At 42.8% G+C, this 17,373-nt stretch overlaps 1 protein-coding gene across 2 annotated transcripts in view; it reads left to right on the top strand.

Moving 5' to 3' along the window:
• The first annotated feature begins 8,552 nt into the window (after positions 1-8,552).
• The window catches only part of qm (geranylgeranyl pyrophosphate synthase quemao), a 62,587-nt gene continuing 53,766 nt past the window's right edge, over positions 8,553-17,373 (top strand). The window contains exons 1-6 of one of the 2 annotated variants that reach the window (XM_084587825.1): positions 8,553-8,813; positions 9,043-9,137; positions 9,803-9,871; positions 11,609-11,694; positions 12,219-12,382; positions 15,725-15,826. In XM_084587825.1, the coding sequence (XP_084443951.1) occupies positions 9,093-9,137; positions 9,803-9,871; positions 11,609-11,694; positions 12,219-12,382; positions 15,725-15,826 (466 nt within the window). In that variant the 5' untranslated portion in view covers positions 8,553-8,813; positions 9,043-9,092. The remainder of the gene's footprint in view (positions 8,814-9,042; positions 9,138-9,802; positions 9,872-11,608; positions 11,695-12,218; positions 12,383-15,724; positions 15,827-17,373) is intronic. The other variant, XM_084587826.1, reaches the window with a different exon arrangement.

Raw genomic sequence — 17,373 nt, 5'->3', positions numbered from 1 at the left:
CGACATCACAGGTGTCCCGTGAAATGAGAAACTGCTTTGGAATATTCCGATTCCATGTATTCCTATGGACGATAACCCTATTTTTCACCCCCAGTCGACTGAGGCGCCGCGAGCGTCCCCTTTGTAAACACGGGGTTGGTCTACATACATACATACATACATACATACATACATACATACATACATACATACATACATACATACATACATACATACATACATACATACATACATACATACATACATACATACATACATACATGCATACATACGTACGTACATACATACATACATACATACATACATACATACATACATACATACATACATACATACATACATACATACATACATACATACATACATACATAGATACATACATACATACATACATACATACATACATACATACATACATACATACATACATACATACATACATACATACATACATACATACATACATACATACATAGGGTGTTACAGGGAAGACTAATTTTAAAAAATAGTAGACTGAAAACATACATGCAATATTTGCAGGAACACGCTCTCTGCCCAGGCGGACATGACTTGCTGCAAAACGTCTCTAATTATGGGTGTAATTATCAAAATTTCATTAATTAACTTTTTAATTATCGTAGTTGGACGCTTAATTCTAATGAGCATTTTGTTGCCGTGAAAGAGGTGATGCCAAATCATTTTTGAAACTAAGAAAAAATCATTTTCTAGAGCCACGCAGCTCGATGAAATTCGACGTTTGTTTCCGCACGCAACCGAAACTGAGCGCACGAGGAGCGCCGGAAGTATGGCGCAAGTGCAACGTCCGCTAGTGAGGTGTCGTGATGGGTGCAGCGCCTAATTCGAAACGCGTGTGCTAATTTCTCTGGCTAGGGAGCCTAAGCGCTTAAACTTAGCGTCCGGCGTTATCGCCTACTTGGTCGCTCGGCGTAAGAAAAGGATAGTCATCGTCAGCAGCCGCGAGGATATCGGTTCTGAAAGTCGCGATGGGCTGAGCCGCAGTTTTATTTGTGTATATTTGCCACTTCTATTATGACTGCCTGGCGAGCTCTATTTGAGTCATCATGCTTCATTTACTCATTAGGTTGAGCTTCCAGTTTCCTATAATCGCTGCATATGGGGTGAACGGTGTCCGAAAAAAATGTATGTCCGTGTAGCAAGGGAGGTTTGAGCGGAAGTGGCTGTATGCTACCAGGCTGTTGTTCTTTGCGGTTGTTCCAAGCATGAATTAGCTGGTTTCTCAAAGGGCCCACACGTTTGTATTTGATATGCCTTTTTTTAGGTGCGGATTTGACAAGACCGTTGCAGTGCAAGTGTTTCAAATCACTTCAATGAGTGGAAATGCCGCCTGAAATTAAAACGTCATATCGCATTGTGTTAATTGTGGGAATGGCCACGCCAACGCAACTCCGATATTCCACAGCCGAGAAGGTGGATATTGTGATCGCTTATTTCAGCGCAGTAATGGACACGGAGCTGGCATCCATACTGTATGCTGTCCAACAACCTGGTCGCTGTGTGCCTACCCTTCCCCCATTGATATCGATATTTAATCGATTTAAGAGTACTGCATCAGCCCATGTTCAGAAAAAAGACAAATGGGAAGAATTGATGACTTTGATGTCCTCGCAATGTTGTTCTCAGGCCGAGAACAAGTGTTAGGCAAGTTTCCAACGCGTACGGAGCCAGCCCGGCTCCACTTTGGTCATTTGCAAGACACAGCTGCAAACCCTAAACTCTAAACGTCGCCGTCTCTGAATTTGCATCTGAGCTATCACTGGTCGCGTAGAAAAAAATAATGGTTTTAGGCTTCAGCATGAAAAAGCCCCACCGCATTTTTTTTTCTTCGGCCTTGTAATTCCCGGACAGCACCTTTCCCAACCAAAACTTTGGGCGTGGGAGAAAAACAACCTGACCTTCTATGTCACCCAATTTCTCATCACTGAATATCATCCTCAGCGGATACGTTCAGAACAAAATTTTCAACTTTACAGCAATCACGCCAATGCAAATAAAGCCAATATACCAGCACCGTTTAACGTTCAACAGCAATCTGCACGCTGTCCCAGAAGCCTGGTGCGTTCCTTCCACAAAGCTAGCGACGAAATTAAAAAGCTAAAAAAAGTTCCCTCCGGAAGTAATCCAACTGGCAGAGTGCCAGGCCAGCGCTTATCAAGGCTCTCGAAATCGGCGTTCCCATAGCTGACGATGACTATCCTTTTTGTTGCGTCGAGCAACGAAGCAGACGATAAGCTGAGCGGCGAGGCTTCCTAGCCAGGGAAGTTAGGACACGTGTTTCGAATCGGGCGCTGCATTCATTACGACACGTCACCAGCGGACGTTGCGCTTGCGTCACACTTTAGCCGCTCCTCGTGCACTCAGTTTCGGTTGCGTGCGGAAAAAGACGTCGGATTTTCTCGCACTGCAGGGCTCTAGAAAAGGAGTTTTCCTTCGTTTCTAAAACTGATATGGCTTCGTATCATACTTGACATCAATTTTTACATTGGGACTAGTCACCCAAATACAATAATAATAAAAAAGTTAATTAGTGGGTTTTTGCTAATTTCATGAATAATTAGAGAAGTTTTGCAGAATATTATGCAAGCAAGGGCAGGGAGTGTGTTCCCGGATATATATATATATATATATATATATCGAGAACTACATCGAGAACGCACAAATCTGAAACGCCACAGAGCGAGAGAGACGGTAGAACTTTTCCCGTTGTTCGTCGTGAGTGACGTCAATGCATCGCGCTCTGCTGAAATCTGTTTACACGCTTAGAAACCGGCGGCAGGGCCCTTAGTGGTCGTTCCTCATTCCTCGTTCCTTGTTTATTGGTGTCGTGTGTTTTGGAGCACTCTGCCAGATTCCGTTAAAGCGGAGATTCCGCGAGAACGCACTCAGTGCTTATGAAATTATGTTTGTTATTAACAAAGTTTTATATACCATCGTTATGATAGGTTAACCGCTAGCTCTCGTTTTTCGGCCTTTCTGGGGACTATAGAGCTAATTTACGTGAAAAAAAAAAATACTTTTGCGCTTGTTACATCCATGCATAGTGAAATTCATCTGGAGATTGCGTAAGCGTCTTTTTTTTTTTTTTTTTTCCCCACACTCCTTCCTTAGTCGTTTCCTTCGCTGTACCTATCCTGGTCTTCCCCTTTACTGCAATGCTGCTAGCACGCTTTCTCTTTTTTCGCTACTATACCTACCTATAACACATATATAGGTGACGCGCACTCTCAGCAGCTTCGGAGTAAAGGCGCTCTCTCCCCCCGAGCAAGTGCATGTCGTCGCAGTCCGCACCGGGTGCAGAACCGATGCTATAAGTGCAGTTACAGCTGCAAGGTTGCGACTCTATGCTAATAAAACACCTGTATATGAGGTTGTTTCAGTCAAAAGTAAACCTATTCTGGAGTGAGATCTCGAGATATAAAAACACCTTTAAAGGTGCCACTCCTCTCAGTGCTATAGGCTGTTTCTGGTGTGCGGGAAAAATGCATGGGTGTCTTGATCGCCAAAAAAACCTGACATCAAATCTGAGGGAAAACATTTCTCTTCTAGTGCTGGTAAACCACTCAAGGTTCCTTTTTTTTCTTTTACATGAGAAGGCCTCCAACATGTGCTGTGTCTGTGAACCCAACCGGGATGGGGATCGAGGTGGTTGAGGAAGGAGGGATGCAAGCCATTTGACGGGAGTTTCGCAAGTAGTGTCAAATAGGTATAGACTTGAAGGCGTACCCCCTACACTCTAGATTCGGTTTCCTCAACTTGTTTCTTTGGGAGCCCAGTACAGTTAGCTAAGGCCGCAGCCTCCGCTGTTACGGCATAAGGTGGACCTCTCATTCGGACACCTAAGTAATTAGGGGCCTGAGACAAAAAGAACGTTAATTCAACTGTCGACGTTCACTATTCGCGGAGCTCAGACCAGAGCTTCAAAACTGGACCAGATTGTACTAAAAAAAAAAAACAAAAAACAAAAAACAACATGGAGCTTTATTGGCGGAGATGGCCCGGTGTATTCAGGGTTGGCTTTGTTCCACCATCAACTATCAGTATAGCGAGCTAAAAGGTTTCAGTGCACTATTCCGGTAGCTACTACCCCGGGCAAAACTTTGTCTCGCTTGTGGAGTCATGCCCGTGCTATAGCCATACCCGTGCATGGTAAAGAAACGCTATAACAGTTAGCCAAGCATAGTCATGACGCTGTGCCCGTATATAATAGCCATATGACTAGGATTGGTCATCACGTGGCCTTTGAACTTGACAAAGCTAAACCGCCCCTATACTAGCGTCGACGCCGAGGCAACAGCGCCGATACAACATGTGCAACATTGCTTTGGCACGATATTGAAACTTTGGGTAAAATTCTCTGCATTATTTTAATCTCCGTGAGATATACGTCATAAGCTTCAACTTTAAAGTTGCAGAACGTCACAGCGCGCTCACGACGGCGTCATTCCGGTAAAAATTGAAAGCGCGCGAAAGGAACGAAGGTAAAGGGCATGAAAACCAGAATAGTACGGCGTTAAAAGACTCCTTTAAAAGCGTGCAGCTATCAGCAGTTGTGAGCAGAGCGAGATCTCGCTGTTGGGCACCACCACAGCGTTTCGCATGACTGAGTTGCCAGAAAATAAACGTTAAGAGTAAAGGTATATCTTTCCACTCTTTGCTTACTGAGCTTTAAATTTGCGAGATTAAAAAAAAAAAATAACAAATACATTATAAAGGAAAATATAGTTAGGAACAAAAAGAATATCGAAAGTAAAAGGCAAATAATTATAACAACCAGTTTTGAAGAACATTTTGCATGGCAGAGCAAGCATTCCCATCGGTACGTTCCAGCATCTTTTTGCTCCATTTGACCGGCTTCTTTTTCTTCTCCTCTCCTCTTCTCTCTCTTCCCTTCTTCTGTCTTTTTCTTCTTGGCATCTTCCGAATCTTCTTGCTCCATTTGAAGAGTAGATGTTCTGTTTTACTCAAAGTTCTAACACCAATGTTCAGTGCGCAGAAGGAACTTTTTTTTTTTTTTTTTTCTCGAAGGCTAAGCACCGAAGAATATGGATCCGTGCGGTGCAGGCTTAGCGACTATCATCCGGGTCCGATTTTATATCGGGACCTTTTCATCGGCAGCAACTAGGAAGTAAACCTCTCTCTATTGCGAATAGTGAAAGGACAGCGCCTGACACAGCTGACGCTCTGCATTTCTTCTAGAAAGCGCACGACAGTCACACCTTCGCGAAAAGGTATACCTGACGTGCATGAAAATTATAGTGGCACGTAAAGGTTCTTATGAACGTACCTTATTCTTTTCGACTTGACTTTACCCCGTGTTGAACGACAAAGAGCTGAAGAATGATGCACTAGAGGCAACAAATGGAACTCAACTCCATTGAACACTGACAAAAAACTACAAGCTAAATCGAGGCCGGCTTTTTAGTTCATTGGTCAGAATTAAGCTGCATGGTGGAATTCCTGACGTTATCCGTCGACGGTGCTTATGGTCAGGCCGCACCGTCGTGCGGATGAACAGTTTGATACAATCTGTCAGTGACGCTTCGCCCCTGTAGCCCTTTTATGCTGCACATGAGTAATCGATTGCCGGTTATAACTTACAGAAAAATAAAATTGAAATACCCGAAACCTTACTGTTTCAAACGTAATAATTTGCCTATGAAATTACTCATAAATGTAATTAATTACAGGTAAGCAATTACATAGAAATCTGCCAAGAATCGACAATCGCGGCGTAAGCTACGCGCAGTTGCGATTGAAAGGAAAAGAGCGCTGAGAGAGATAGAGGTACATGCGACGCTATGCCCCTTCCCCTCGCTTTGCCGAAATGTACTCGAGCTTTCGGGAGGCTACAGTCCTACTGTTCAAGGGGCTATGAGAGAGGCTGGGCCATGCGCTGAGGCATACGCTGAGCCGCGGACGAAGCGCAATTAAACTCCCCCTTGTCCAAGTGGCTGTGTGGCTGTATCACCTCGCCCTCCTCAGAATGCCCTCTCCGCTTTCATCGAGGTACTTCTTACAACCTGACGCCCGGATCGACCCGATGGAGATGAGGAGGCGCTGAGCCGTGGACGAGAGCGACATCTCGAAATTTCATTTGCGCCATTTTCTTCGACGGGCGCACCGAGACAGTTGTAAAATGACCACCGCAGCCTTACAGTGACATATATAATGCAGAGTATACGTTAAGAAAAAAAAAGAAAAACTTCGGTATGTATAATATGTTGTATATGCGAGCAATTCCCATAATTCGACCATAAACCCTGACTGCTCATTGGAGGGTCAAATTCTAAAAGCTCAGCTACTTTGGTCATCTGATGAGAAGAGAGGAGTCGGTGGAGAAAGATTTGATGTTGGGAAAGGTTGAGGGTCGCCGGAGAAGGGGTAGGCAGCGAACGCGATGGTTAGATGGCATCCTCGAGGCACTGCAGATGAAGTTATGTGATGTTAGGAAGATAGTGAGAGACCGGAAAGCGTGGCGTGACATGGTCCATAGGGTCACGAAGAGTCGGACACGACTGAACGACTGAACTGAACTGAACTGATGCGAGCAATTACAGAAGATACCGGATAAAAACTCGGAAACATTTGTTTCATCTGCATTTTCCTTGTCAAGTGACTCTTCCAGAGTATTGTAATCATGGTTTCGGTGTTTTAATAATTAAAGCAATGTCGACGAATAACCACCTTGGATAGGACGTTCAAAGGGGTTAAATTGAAAACTGACACTCGTCTTCATTTTCGAGCTCGCCGTACATTAACAAACTGCCCGCATGCAGCATATCTATGCATGAATATATCGCATGCTAGAGTGTTCGTGGCAGGATGCGCAAATATATATAATAAAAGTGAGCGAAGTGACTCTTCGTTCGGGGCCTACATGATCAAAAATAGCATTGATGGCGTAATTTATTGCGACGGGCCGGATCCCGTTTGTGGGAGAGGAACGCAAGTTTGACAAGGATTACTTTCCAGCAATAAAAATCGCTGCATATTTTTTGCTAATGCTATGGAACTGTTTACTTTTAGATTTCGAGCAGTCACTTCGCTGTTGGCGCTGCTTACGTGATATAAGATCCCCCCCCCCCCCCCTGCACGCACGCACGCACGCGCGCACACACACACACACACACACACACACACACACACACACACACACACACACACACACACACACACACACACACACACACACACACACACACACACACACACACACACACACACACACACACACACACACACACACACACACACACACACACACACACACACACACACACACACACACACACACACACACACACACACACACACACACACACACACACACACACACACACACACACACACACACACACACGGGTTGCATGCCGGGCCGAAATGTCCCGACTCGCTCTTTATCGTCGACGGGAGGCAGCGGGATCCCAGCCGTATGATGTGCAGTCCGTGATCACCTCTATGTGTGTGTGTGTGTGTGTGTGTGTGTGTGTGTGTGTGTGTGTGTGTGTGTGTGTGTGTGTGTGTGCGTGTGTGTGTGCGCGTGCGTTCGTGCGTGCGTGTATATCGTGTCACCACTCCGCGCGCGGTTATATAATACGCGCAACAGTCGGGCAATAATTCGGTGCAGCGCTTCGCGAAGGGCATGTCTGTCTCGTGCGTGCATTGGAATAATAATAATAAACAAAAAAAAAACGCGGAAAGCTTCACAGTGGCGAGGCTTGTAGACGCCTGTACGCGTTGACGCATTGGTCGGTAAGTGCAGTTGCTCGCGCAGCATCTGGCCTATGTAGGTTTCGAATGTTAGCGGTATCGAGAGAGGAAGGGAAATGAGCGAGGCGGGCAAACAGTATTTTCTTTCCTCTAAAAAGACAAATCGGCGCACCCCGCCGCTGGAATGAGCAGTTTTGTTTTTGTTTGTTTTTGTTTTCACTCTTGCTGCCTAAGCTTCCTCCCTACATCCTCTTCCTGCACAACGCGGTCAAAGACACCGCATGCTGTTGTAAAGCTACGACGTGTTATCTCTTTTTCTATAGCAGGTCCTCTGTCATTCTCTCTTTTTCTATGATCACAACGAGGGGATCTGAACTTTGAAGGCCTGTGCACAGTATCACTGAAAGGTGTGTGAAACCAACGCAGTGGAAGTATTCCTTCTCCCCACCATAAGCTGTCCGATGCAGATTTACTGACAGGATAATCACGGTTACTGAAAACGTTGCAAGGGATTTCGGCGAGGAAAACAAATGTAAGAGTGCGTTTTTGTACGTCACTCTATGAGGCCAGCGCATGGGCCAGCGCATGGGCCAGCCAGCGTGTTGTGCAAGAAGGTATGAGAGAATGTAACAAGAAGCGGGAAAACGATGGCAGCGCCCCGCTGAGCTCTATACTATAAATACACCTGGACAGGCTAGATGCCTACCAAACTTTGCAGCTTGCAGTCCTTGCGCTGCTTGCGCCACTTCGGCCGTTTCTTCAGTCCCCTGGCGGTACTTGCCTCATAGAGTCAGTATATGAACTCTATGCTTGCCTTGCTTGCAACTTGTGAGTGTAGGTCGGTGTAGGTAGTGTAGGATATACCTTGGTAGGTGTAGCGAACGGTAGATGGTAGAGGTAGAGGCAGAGGAGCGGGTTGTGGATGTCTAAGCGACTTAAGCGACTTGGCGCTTGCTTGCATGCGGGTTCTTTCACTGGCGTGGAAGTAGTCGCGAATCAATGACCGTCGCGCGTTTGCGGAAACGTTATGCCTCGAACTTGCGACTCCTAGGAAGATCTGTGTCGTAAGTGGAGTTTTTTGTGTACCTAATGCTTCTGTTTCTAGCCAACGTATACATGTCTGCAGCTTCGTGCGTTCATCTCGTTAACTACACCGAAACTTAGAAATTTGTTGTGGGGAGCTGTGTTATGTACTGCCTTCGCACCTGTCACGCGTACAGACGCAATACGCGCTTGTATTTAATATGTTTCATACTCACTTAGTCCGTGTTCTTCACATTCTTTTCCAAACAGTCGCGAGAAGTAACCGTTGAGTGAGCAGAATCCGTTGAGTGAGCAGCGTCATGGAGAAGCGTGCGACTTCTATGAGTGCCGAAGAAATGGAGAAAGTAAGTGGTGTTTTCTGGAACCCAGGTGTAGCCCACGCCTCGACAAATGTGCTGGCAGGTGCCGTCGAGCTCATATTCTATACGCCGGGTTTATGGCAGGAAATTGCTTAGTTGCGATCACGTTTTGTTGCATGGGGTTGACATAAAGCGAAATCGTGCATTTTATTTATTTATTTATTTATTTATTTATTTATTTATTTATTATTTGCATACTTTAGGTGATCACTAACAGCATAATCAGCCTGGACTGTGGTGCACTATTGTACATTCAATAATTTGTCAGTCGAATCATGCATGATGTGTTGGTGACACAGTGCTACATGAGCAAAGATATTAGAACACGTATACGTTAACTCGTCGTTTTTTTCCACTGTTTGCACAATTGCTGCGTGTAAAGTGCTTTTCGCGTCTTGCAAGTATGACGCCCACATTACGTTCCTATCAGAGCCGGTCTGATTCCTATCCTCTCAGTGCTTTGATACCATGCGTAGAAAAAAAAAAAAAAAAAAGGGGGAAGGGGGGGGGGGGTGAGGAGGAATAGAAATGAATGTGCGACTTTTTCGCTTGGAAAGTGTCTTTCTGTCAGAATGAACGGTTTTTACAAAGCTTTCATTGGCATGCAGCAACTTCCTAATTTTTGCTGATCAGCGGAAAAATTTTTTCAGGCAATACTTCAGCCTTATGTATATATTGTCAGTATTCCTGGAAAGCAAATAAGGACCAAGCTTACACAAGTAAGTTTGCCATACATTTTTGGTTTTGCCTATTATTTTTCTTGAAACATGTATAAACACAGAGGATTGCTTAACTTTTTGCTACTGCTTAAACAGTTCCGACCTGTTTAGTTATTTCAAGCTACTTTAATACAGTTTAGTGCATTATACTTCACACATTCTCTGCATCATCAGTCACCGGTGGGTCAAGTCGCTCTTTTTTACGCTGCGTGGCCATAAATACTGCGTCCTATGATGAAGCTGTAGGCAGATTTTATAAGGGTGTTCTCCCCATACCTCACAACAATAAAATCTGACTCTTGGCTTCTTTATGTGACCCAGGATGCGAGGCTGTAAAGCACAGATAAATGATGTGACCCACTGCTGACCCACGACACAGTGAAAGTGTTAAAGGAGTAGACATCACTGAAAGCTCAATTGCCATATGCAGTTATTGTAGCGCTGAGGTGAACCACTGACTAGTGCGGGCAAACTAAAAACTAAAGCTCTCTCACTTTTGAGGGTGTTTAGGAGTTCGAAAGATGACAGAACTGGTTATTTGGTTTAATATACGTGGAAATTCTGAGCTTGAAAGACAGATTAATGTGGGAATAATGGCAGATATAAAATCTGTGAATAGTTATGCAAGGTAGGAAAGTTGCATTAAACCTTCACTATTTTGGGTAGAGAGCACATAAACAGGATTTAAGCAAAAGGGCAAGAGGAAAAGAAAGGCGTCTCTTAGGTCTCTTTTCGAAAGTAAGGTAGTGGGAGAAAGAAAATGCAAAATTCATTTTAATAGATAGTTGTGCATGTGGTGGGTTTAAATTTTGAGAACTTCTGCTAATTTAGTCCTAGCCTGTACAAGGGAATAAAAAGTTGGGCCTGTAGCCGTTTTGGGCTGCATACAGAAAGGGTTCTATTTCCACTCTATTGTGACTGAAATGGTCGAGATGATTCACCAGAAAACACATTTTTAATTTAGACTCTGTATTAGAGTTTCTGACAAATGCAGAAGTCTTTGTATGTTGAGAGTTGAGCAAGCAGAGTAACCACATAAAATGAATATTAACTAATAGTTTCTCTTAACTTTATGCATTTACTTGTGTTTCATCATATTGAGCCCTGCAAGTAAGATTTTGTGTGTGCTCCTAATTGCCATAAATGCCATGAATTATGCTTGATGTATTTTCCAGTGTTTACTGCTGCAGTTTTGACTGTAATAGACCCTTTGCAAAACTGTTAGCTTTTCTTCATAATAAAAACCCCTTTACCATAGCGGCGTGGGTCTGTTTTTGGGGCAGAAGTTGGGTGCAGGGCTGAATATGCCTTATGTTGATTGCAAAGTGGGATAAGGGGGTGGGAAGGCATTGTCTTGGCAGAGGCACTCTTAATCCTTTAATCGCGACACCAGCACAAGGCGGAGGCCAGCAGGAAATGGACACGGCTATTATTGTCACAATAGCCGTCTCCTACACTGAATCCAATTTATACACCCAGAACAGGTTTGGCCACCATGGTGAAGGGATTTTTGCTGTGCAGTGAAGCTGGAAGCTGTCTTTGACTTTTGCAAAGGGTCCTGCAATATCAGGGCAAAATGGCAAGTATTCCTAGGAATTAAATTAAACTTTTTTTAATGCTCTGTCTTTTATAAGCTTTAATGTCTTACATAAGCCTTTTCAAAGCTGAAGGTACACTTCCCAGCAAATTGTCAGGTGTACTGTGTTGCTAATCTGTGGTTTTTGTGTTTTCTTCCAGGCCTTCAATTACTGGCTGAAGATTTCTCCTGAAAAATGTCAACGAGTATCTGAAATTGTTCAAATGCTGCACAATTCTAGTCTCTTGCAAGTATCTAAATCTTTTGCATGCTTTTTTTGCTAACATGAAAGCATGTGTATCTGTATGAAGACTTCTCTGCCTGAAATGGCCTTATGTAGGCGGAAAAATGTACTAGGCATAACTGGCAGCAAATTTCAACTTCAGAAGTCTGAAAACGAGCAGCTTTTTTTTTTTTGTAATTAGTCAGTTGTAAAGTTCCAGATGGGGGGGGGGGGGGGGGGGGGGGGGCAGAGCTGATAGGGTGAGCTTGTGAGCTTTCTTTTGATGTCACCAGGTGGGCAAAGTGTTTGTTATGGGAGGGCTTATATTCACCTCTGCAGTGCAGTAGTTCTTTTTTTTTTCTGTTAAGTATGCTGCAGGGAACCAAGAGTCCCATAAGTCAAAAGCTTTAGATTGTGATGTAGTACTGGAGGAGGCTTCTAATTTTTTAATCTTGTGGAAGAACATTCTGGCATGTCCATTGTGCACTGTTCTTCAGGTTGCATTCACGGGCTGTTGAGTTTCATTTTTACCTTCCTAATTTTAACAGGATTGATGATATTGAAGACAGCTCCTTGCTTCGGAGGGGCGTCCCGGTTGCCCATCATATTTTTGGAGTGGCTAGCACGATCAACTCTGCCAACTATGTCTACTTTCTGAGCCTTGAGAAGTGCTTGCAGCTGGGGGATCCTCAGGCCACGACTGTGTTCACTGGTGAGCCAGCTTACATTCTCTCTTGGCCCACATTCACATGAGCAGACTTGAACTGCTCTTTTCTTGGCTGTTGTACCTTCATGTGAAAGTAAAGAGCTTGGTTTGTGTGCACTGGGCAGAAAAAGCAAGTGAAATTTAAAGTTTTTGACTCTCTTAATTTACACGTAGCCCTGTCTGCATGAAGCAAAGAAGGCCGCATACTATGCCATTCGTCTATTATACTGTTGCAATAGTATTCAGACCTTCAAATATTGAAGTAGGTAGCATAGTGTTTGATTCAGCTTTGAAGGAAACTGCTTTTCTGGAATTTAAAATTTTTTAATGCGTATCAAAGTTAATCGAAGCTCTACATTCACAATATCGTATGCATATTGAAACTTTATAGTATAACTATGCTCCCTGTAACACAAGGTATGAAAATTTCTTTATCTTATTAGAAGTTCATCTTAACAAACATGCACTCAAAAAAGATATGGGAACCTGCTAGGTGTGCCAAAATATATATACCATATTTACACAATTGTAACACAAGTAGTCGAAATCGCATTGTTGAGAACGCACTTAGCGCTATATTCAGAACCGAGGCTTGAATATAATGATTTTGTTTTTGTTTCGCTGCTTGTATAGATAGCTTTACCACCAGGCTTGCCTACATTATCTTATTAGAAGTTCATCTTAACAAATATGCACTCAAAAAAGATATGGGAACCTGCTAGATGTGCCAAAATATATATACCATATTTACACAATTGTAACACAAGTCGAAATCGCATTGTTGAGAACGCACTTCGCGCTATATTCAGAACCGAGGCTTGAATATAACAATTTTTTTTTTGTTTTACTGCTTGTATAGATAGCCTTACCACCAGGCTTGCCAACATTTTGGCAATCTGGGGCCGTAAAACAAGAAAAGAAAAAAAAAAAAAAGACATGAGGAAAGGCCAGAAGACGGGAGTGAAAGGAATAAAAGGAATAAAAAGGTGTAGCCATGAAGGGCTCCACCTCTCTCGTCCAATGCCATCCATCAGAGCACCTAACTGTATCTGGGCCATTGGGCAAAGCATGCAGCATATCAAGGGGGCTTTAAGTGGGAGAAGAAAGGCTGCGACGGTTAGCAAAGCACGTCTGATTGTTAGAAAAGCAGAAGGGCGGAAGGAGTGTATTTGCAGGCAGTGATAAGGAATTGAGTAGTAGAGGTGAATAAACCACTCACAGGTAGTACCTGTTTCTTCCAAACATTTACATGCAGTCTTCTTTATTTTCACATCCTCAACTATGTTGCCCTTATTGTTACGATTTCGCATTGTAATTATAATAAAATTTTTTATTTCTGGTGCAAACTTATGTCGTGTTATATTTCTGGTCGCATTATTTACATGTAAATATTATATGTTGTATGAAAAAGGCGAATAAAATGACCTTGAAGTGAAAGCATAATTGCAAAATGCAATATTTATTGCCTATGCATGAACTGAGCTGAATGACATGAAAGATGCTCGTGCTTTCCTACTTGAGGACGGCATTCATATAATTGAATTTTTTTACCATTTCTTTCTAGCTTATTGTAATGTTAAAAATGTTAACTCCTTTTAGCTTGTTCCCCAGTTTCATGCTGTCAACATCTGCACATCTTCTATGGCTGGCAGGTAGCAAATTGGAGTGAGGGAAGTCTCCTCTCCACCTTTAGGAAACAGGGTGCATAGATGAAAAAGATATATTTTTGTAGCTGTATTTTGCCAGTTACCTTCCCCGCCTTTCTTTGTTCTCCTCCTTCTCCTGCTATAGCTGTAACTTTTAAATGACTCATGTTTTGAAAGCATAGTTGTGTTATTGGTGGCTATAAAGAAACTTGAAGGCCTGCATGTATCTGATCCATGCGCCTTAGTTGCGCCATTTCAGAATTATTGCATGAAGGACATATTACCCAACAAGCTGTTATCAAAGAGTTGGAATTGCTTCGTTTAAAATAAGGGCTTAATGTACTAAACCTATGTGTGCACTGTTCTTTTGAAATGGGAGGAATGGAGTGCATAGCTTTTGATGCATGCAAGTACCTGCTGGCAGGCAGTTTGCATCAGGACATATGGCTGACTGTGACATGCATGGCCCAGGTTGTCAATTGGCACTTTCGCTTGGCATCAAAGAGAGGCTCATTTGTAATCTTGACGAGTGTATGTGTGTGCCATACGCAGCGGTGTGACATGCAGCATGTTAACAGCTTTAGGGCATACACTAGCTTGCATACCTTGTTTCCTTCGTTCCCTTTTTTTTTTTTTTCTTTTTCATTTGCAGTCTTGTTGGTGCCTGTGGTGCGTTAAGGAGTAGTTTAGTTTTTGGATAGGAACGGAATTTTCCTGGCCTTTGTTGCAACATTTAACCTGCTAATAAAATATACTGTAGTCTACCTAACATTGTGCAGTGTTCATTGCGCATAGTTAAGGTTATGTTCTTCGCTTGTTACCACTAAAAGCATACACAGGTCACAAGGGAATAAGAAAGTTGACATTTAAAAAGGTGAGAAAGGCACAGTGGACACTTCATGCGTAACTTTATGGCCACTTGCTATGTGACCTAGGGAGGTCCGCTCTGTGTCCACACGGGACTTTAAAGGAGTCTTTCAGGAACACATTGTATATTAGGCCCATATGCTGTTTTTTTCACTATCTTATTCTCACATTGCACATACATTACTTGTTTCGAAGAGTAAGTTCTTATGCTCTCACTAGAGAGGGCAGGTAATGCACCAGGCCACATATTCTATACAGTTTTTCCACTTTCATAACCATCCACTGACTAACAGCATGTAGTTGCCTTCACTTGGCATGCGGGTTATGAGAAAGTTTGCTCCAGAAATATCAAACAAGTGGCAACAAAATATTCACGGAGCACTCATTGATTGGTCACAACAAGTACACAGAGTTAGTGGGTGAAACTTGCAGAGGAAAAAATGGTAAACAAAGGTATTCAAATCTATCCACGCTAATATTGCTAAGCTGTGTAAACGCCATTCGTATTACCCCATCTGGCATCACAATGTTGCCACAGAAGCACACAGTCGAATGAATAGTAACTTAATAGAGTTTGTGTGTAGGCCAGCTGGGGGCAAGAAGACGACATACCTTCTGAATAGATTTTGATGTGGATATAATGAGAACCTAATTTGAATTGCCAATAATTTAGCGGCTGCGGAGGTATGTCCTGTATTTTACAAGACATTTTTTATATACCTACTGAAAGGGTCCTTTGCGTTTGAATGCTGAGTAAAGTGCTGAAGTTTCATATGCTGGTTTGAGTTTGAGCAGCCATTATGAACATTTTCTTAAGGATGCTATGTCTTTTTAGAACAATGCCTGGAACTTCATCGAGGTCAAGGCATGGAAATATACTGGAGAGACAACTACATATGCCCCTCAGAAGAGGACTACATCGCGATGGTGAAAAGAAGTGAGTCTCCTGATAAGTATTATTCCATGTATAATAAATATATAATTGTACAATAGTTGGTATACCATGTCAATGTTAAAAGAAACCACTGAAGCCTGGCTTGCAGTCTACCACTAGCTCTTTGTTCCTTGTTGCTGCTAACATAAAAGCTTACATCTATTTCCTTCAGTGCTAACCTTAGATAAACAATGGCAGGCTTGTGTATTCTGCTGGAAGTTCCCATCATGCAGTGTGCTATTCACACAGGAAGTTTGCTACTTAAAAGGCCCCTTATAAAAGTTTTGTGCTATGCAAAGGCATAATGGGTCATAATTAGAGCTTAAGATTATGCTGCATTGAGCAGGACTTGTTGCCATCATACCGTGTTGTAAGCTGTGCCACATGATAGTTCCTACAATATTCAGTACACTGATTTGTATTGCAGTGACTTGTGTTGCAAACTTGTAAATACGTGAAGTAGTGCTGTTGTCAAGTGACATATTTGACCATGCCGACTCCGTCTGATCAGCTAAGCCATTGAGTGCAGTGCCTGAGTATACATGACCTAGCACCTGCATGCACCTTTTGCCAAGCACAAGTATACTCACGTTGCACATTGCAAGCACTTTTTGCTCTTGGTTTATTTGGGTCCAAAAGAAAAAACAAATGACTGGTTCCTCAATCTATTGCATATTTGTTAAAGCTCACGTTTACATGTGCTTTCATAGGCGAAAGACATGTGCCACTGTTTTCGCTACGATAATTCATGGCAGCCAATTTTCAAATTGCTTTCGTTCTGGCATCGAGGATGCCCATAGTCAGACCGAAGTGCTACCTGAATGTTACCTAAATTCAGGAATTATTAGTGAATTGGGATTCTGATGTCATCGAAAGTGAAAAATTTGGTACTTCAGCAGTTTTGCTAGCGACAAAAAAGTGCCGATGCCCAGCCAGCCAAACTCTGTTCAAAAAAAGAAAGGAAAAAAAAAAAAAAAAAAAACCACCTTGACATGGAGACATTGCTTTACATTAAGCAACAAACAGATTTTATCCCATGTTATCGTCACAAATTGTCTACCATACCTCTTAAACCCCGGTATTGGACTCCTAGTGTAAAGCGCCTATTTGAAACAGAGAAAAATACCTGCTACGCAGGGAGCGGATCGTCTCAAAATATGTGGCACTCAAAAAAGGGGGTAATTAGGTTTACCGTGAAGCTGTCCAGGGAAAAAAAAATGTAGACCGGGATTAATACTTAATATATATTAAAAAATGGACTTTGTTGCTGTTACATTGTCAGTATTGTGCCCTTGCACTTTCATTGGTTCTCCGTTTCGAGTCCAATGCTTTATGTGTGCTTTGTATCGTATCACAAATTTAGCCACTGCTCTTTTCTAGCTTTTTATTGACTGTCATGTGTTGGCGAAATTAGCTTGTTGCTTGCAATTTTCTCCTTGCCAATTACTGGGGTCAACCAAAAGCAAAAGTTACAGTTTACAAGCTGAAAATAGCCTATTTATGTGTCTTGTACCTTTCTTCGTACCTGTTTCACTGTACAGTGTGCCCCA

This window comes from Amblyomma maculatum, chromosome 1 (genome assembly GCF_055883805.1).
Source record: "Amblyomma maculatum isolate TAMU_Amacu chromosome 1, ASM5588380v1, whole genome shotgun sequence".
In the NCBI taxonomy this organism is placed as follows: Eukaryota; Metazoa; Arthropoda; class Arachnida; order Ixodida; family Ixodidae; genus Amblyomma; species Amblyomma maculatum.
Note: the sequence above shows the minus strand (reverse complement) of the source record. Positions and strands in the feature narration are given on the sequence as shown.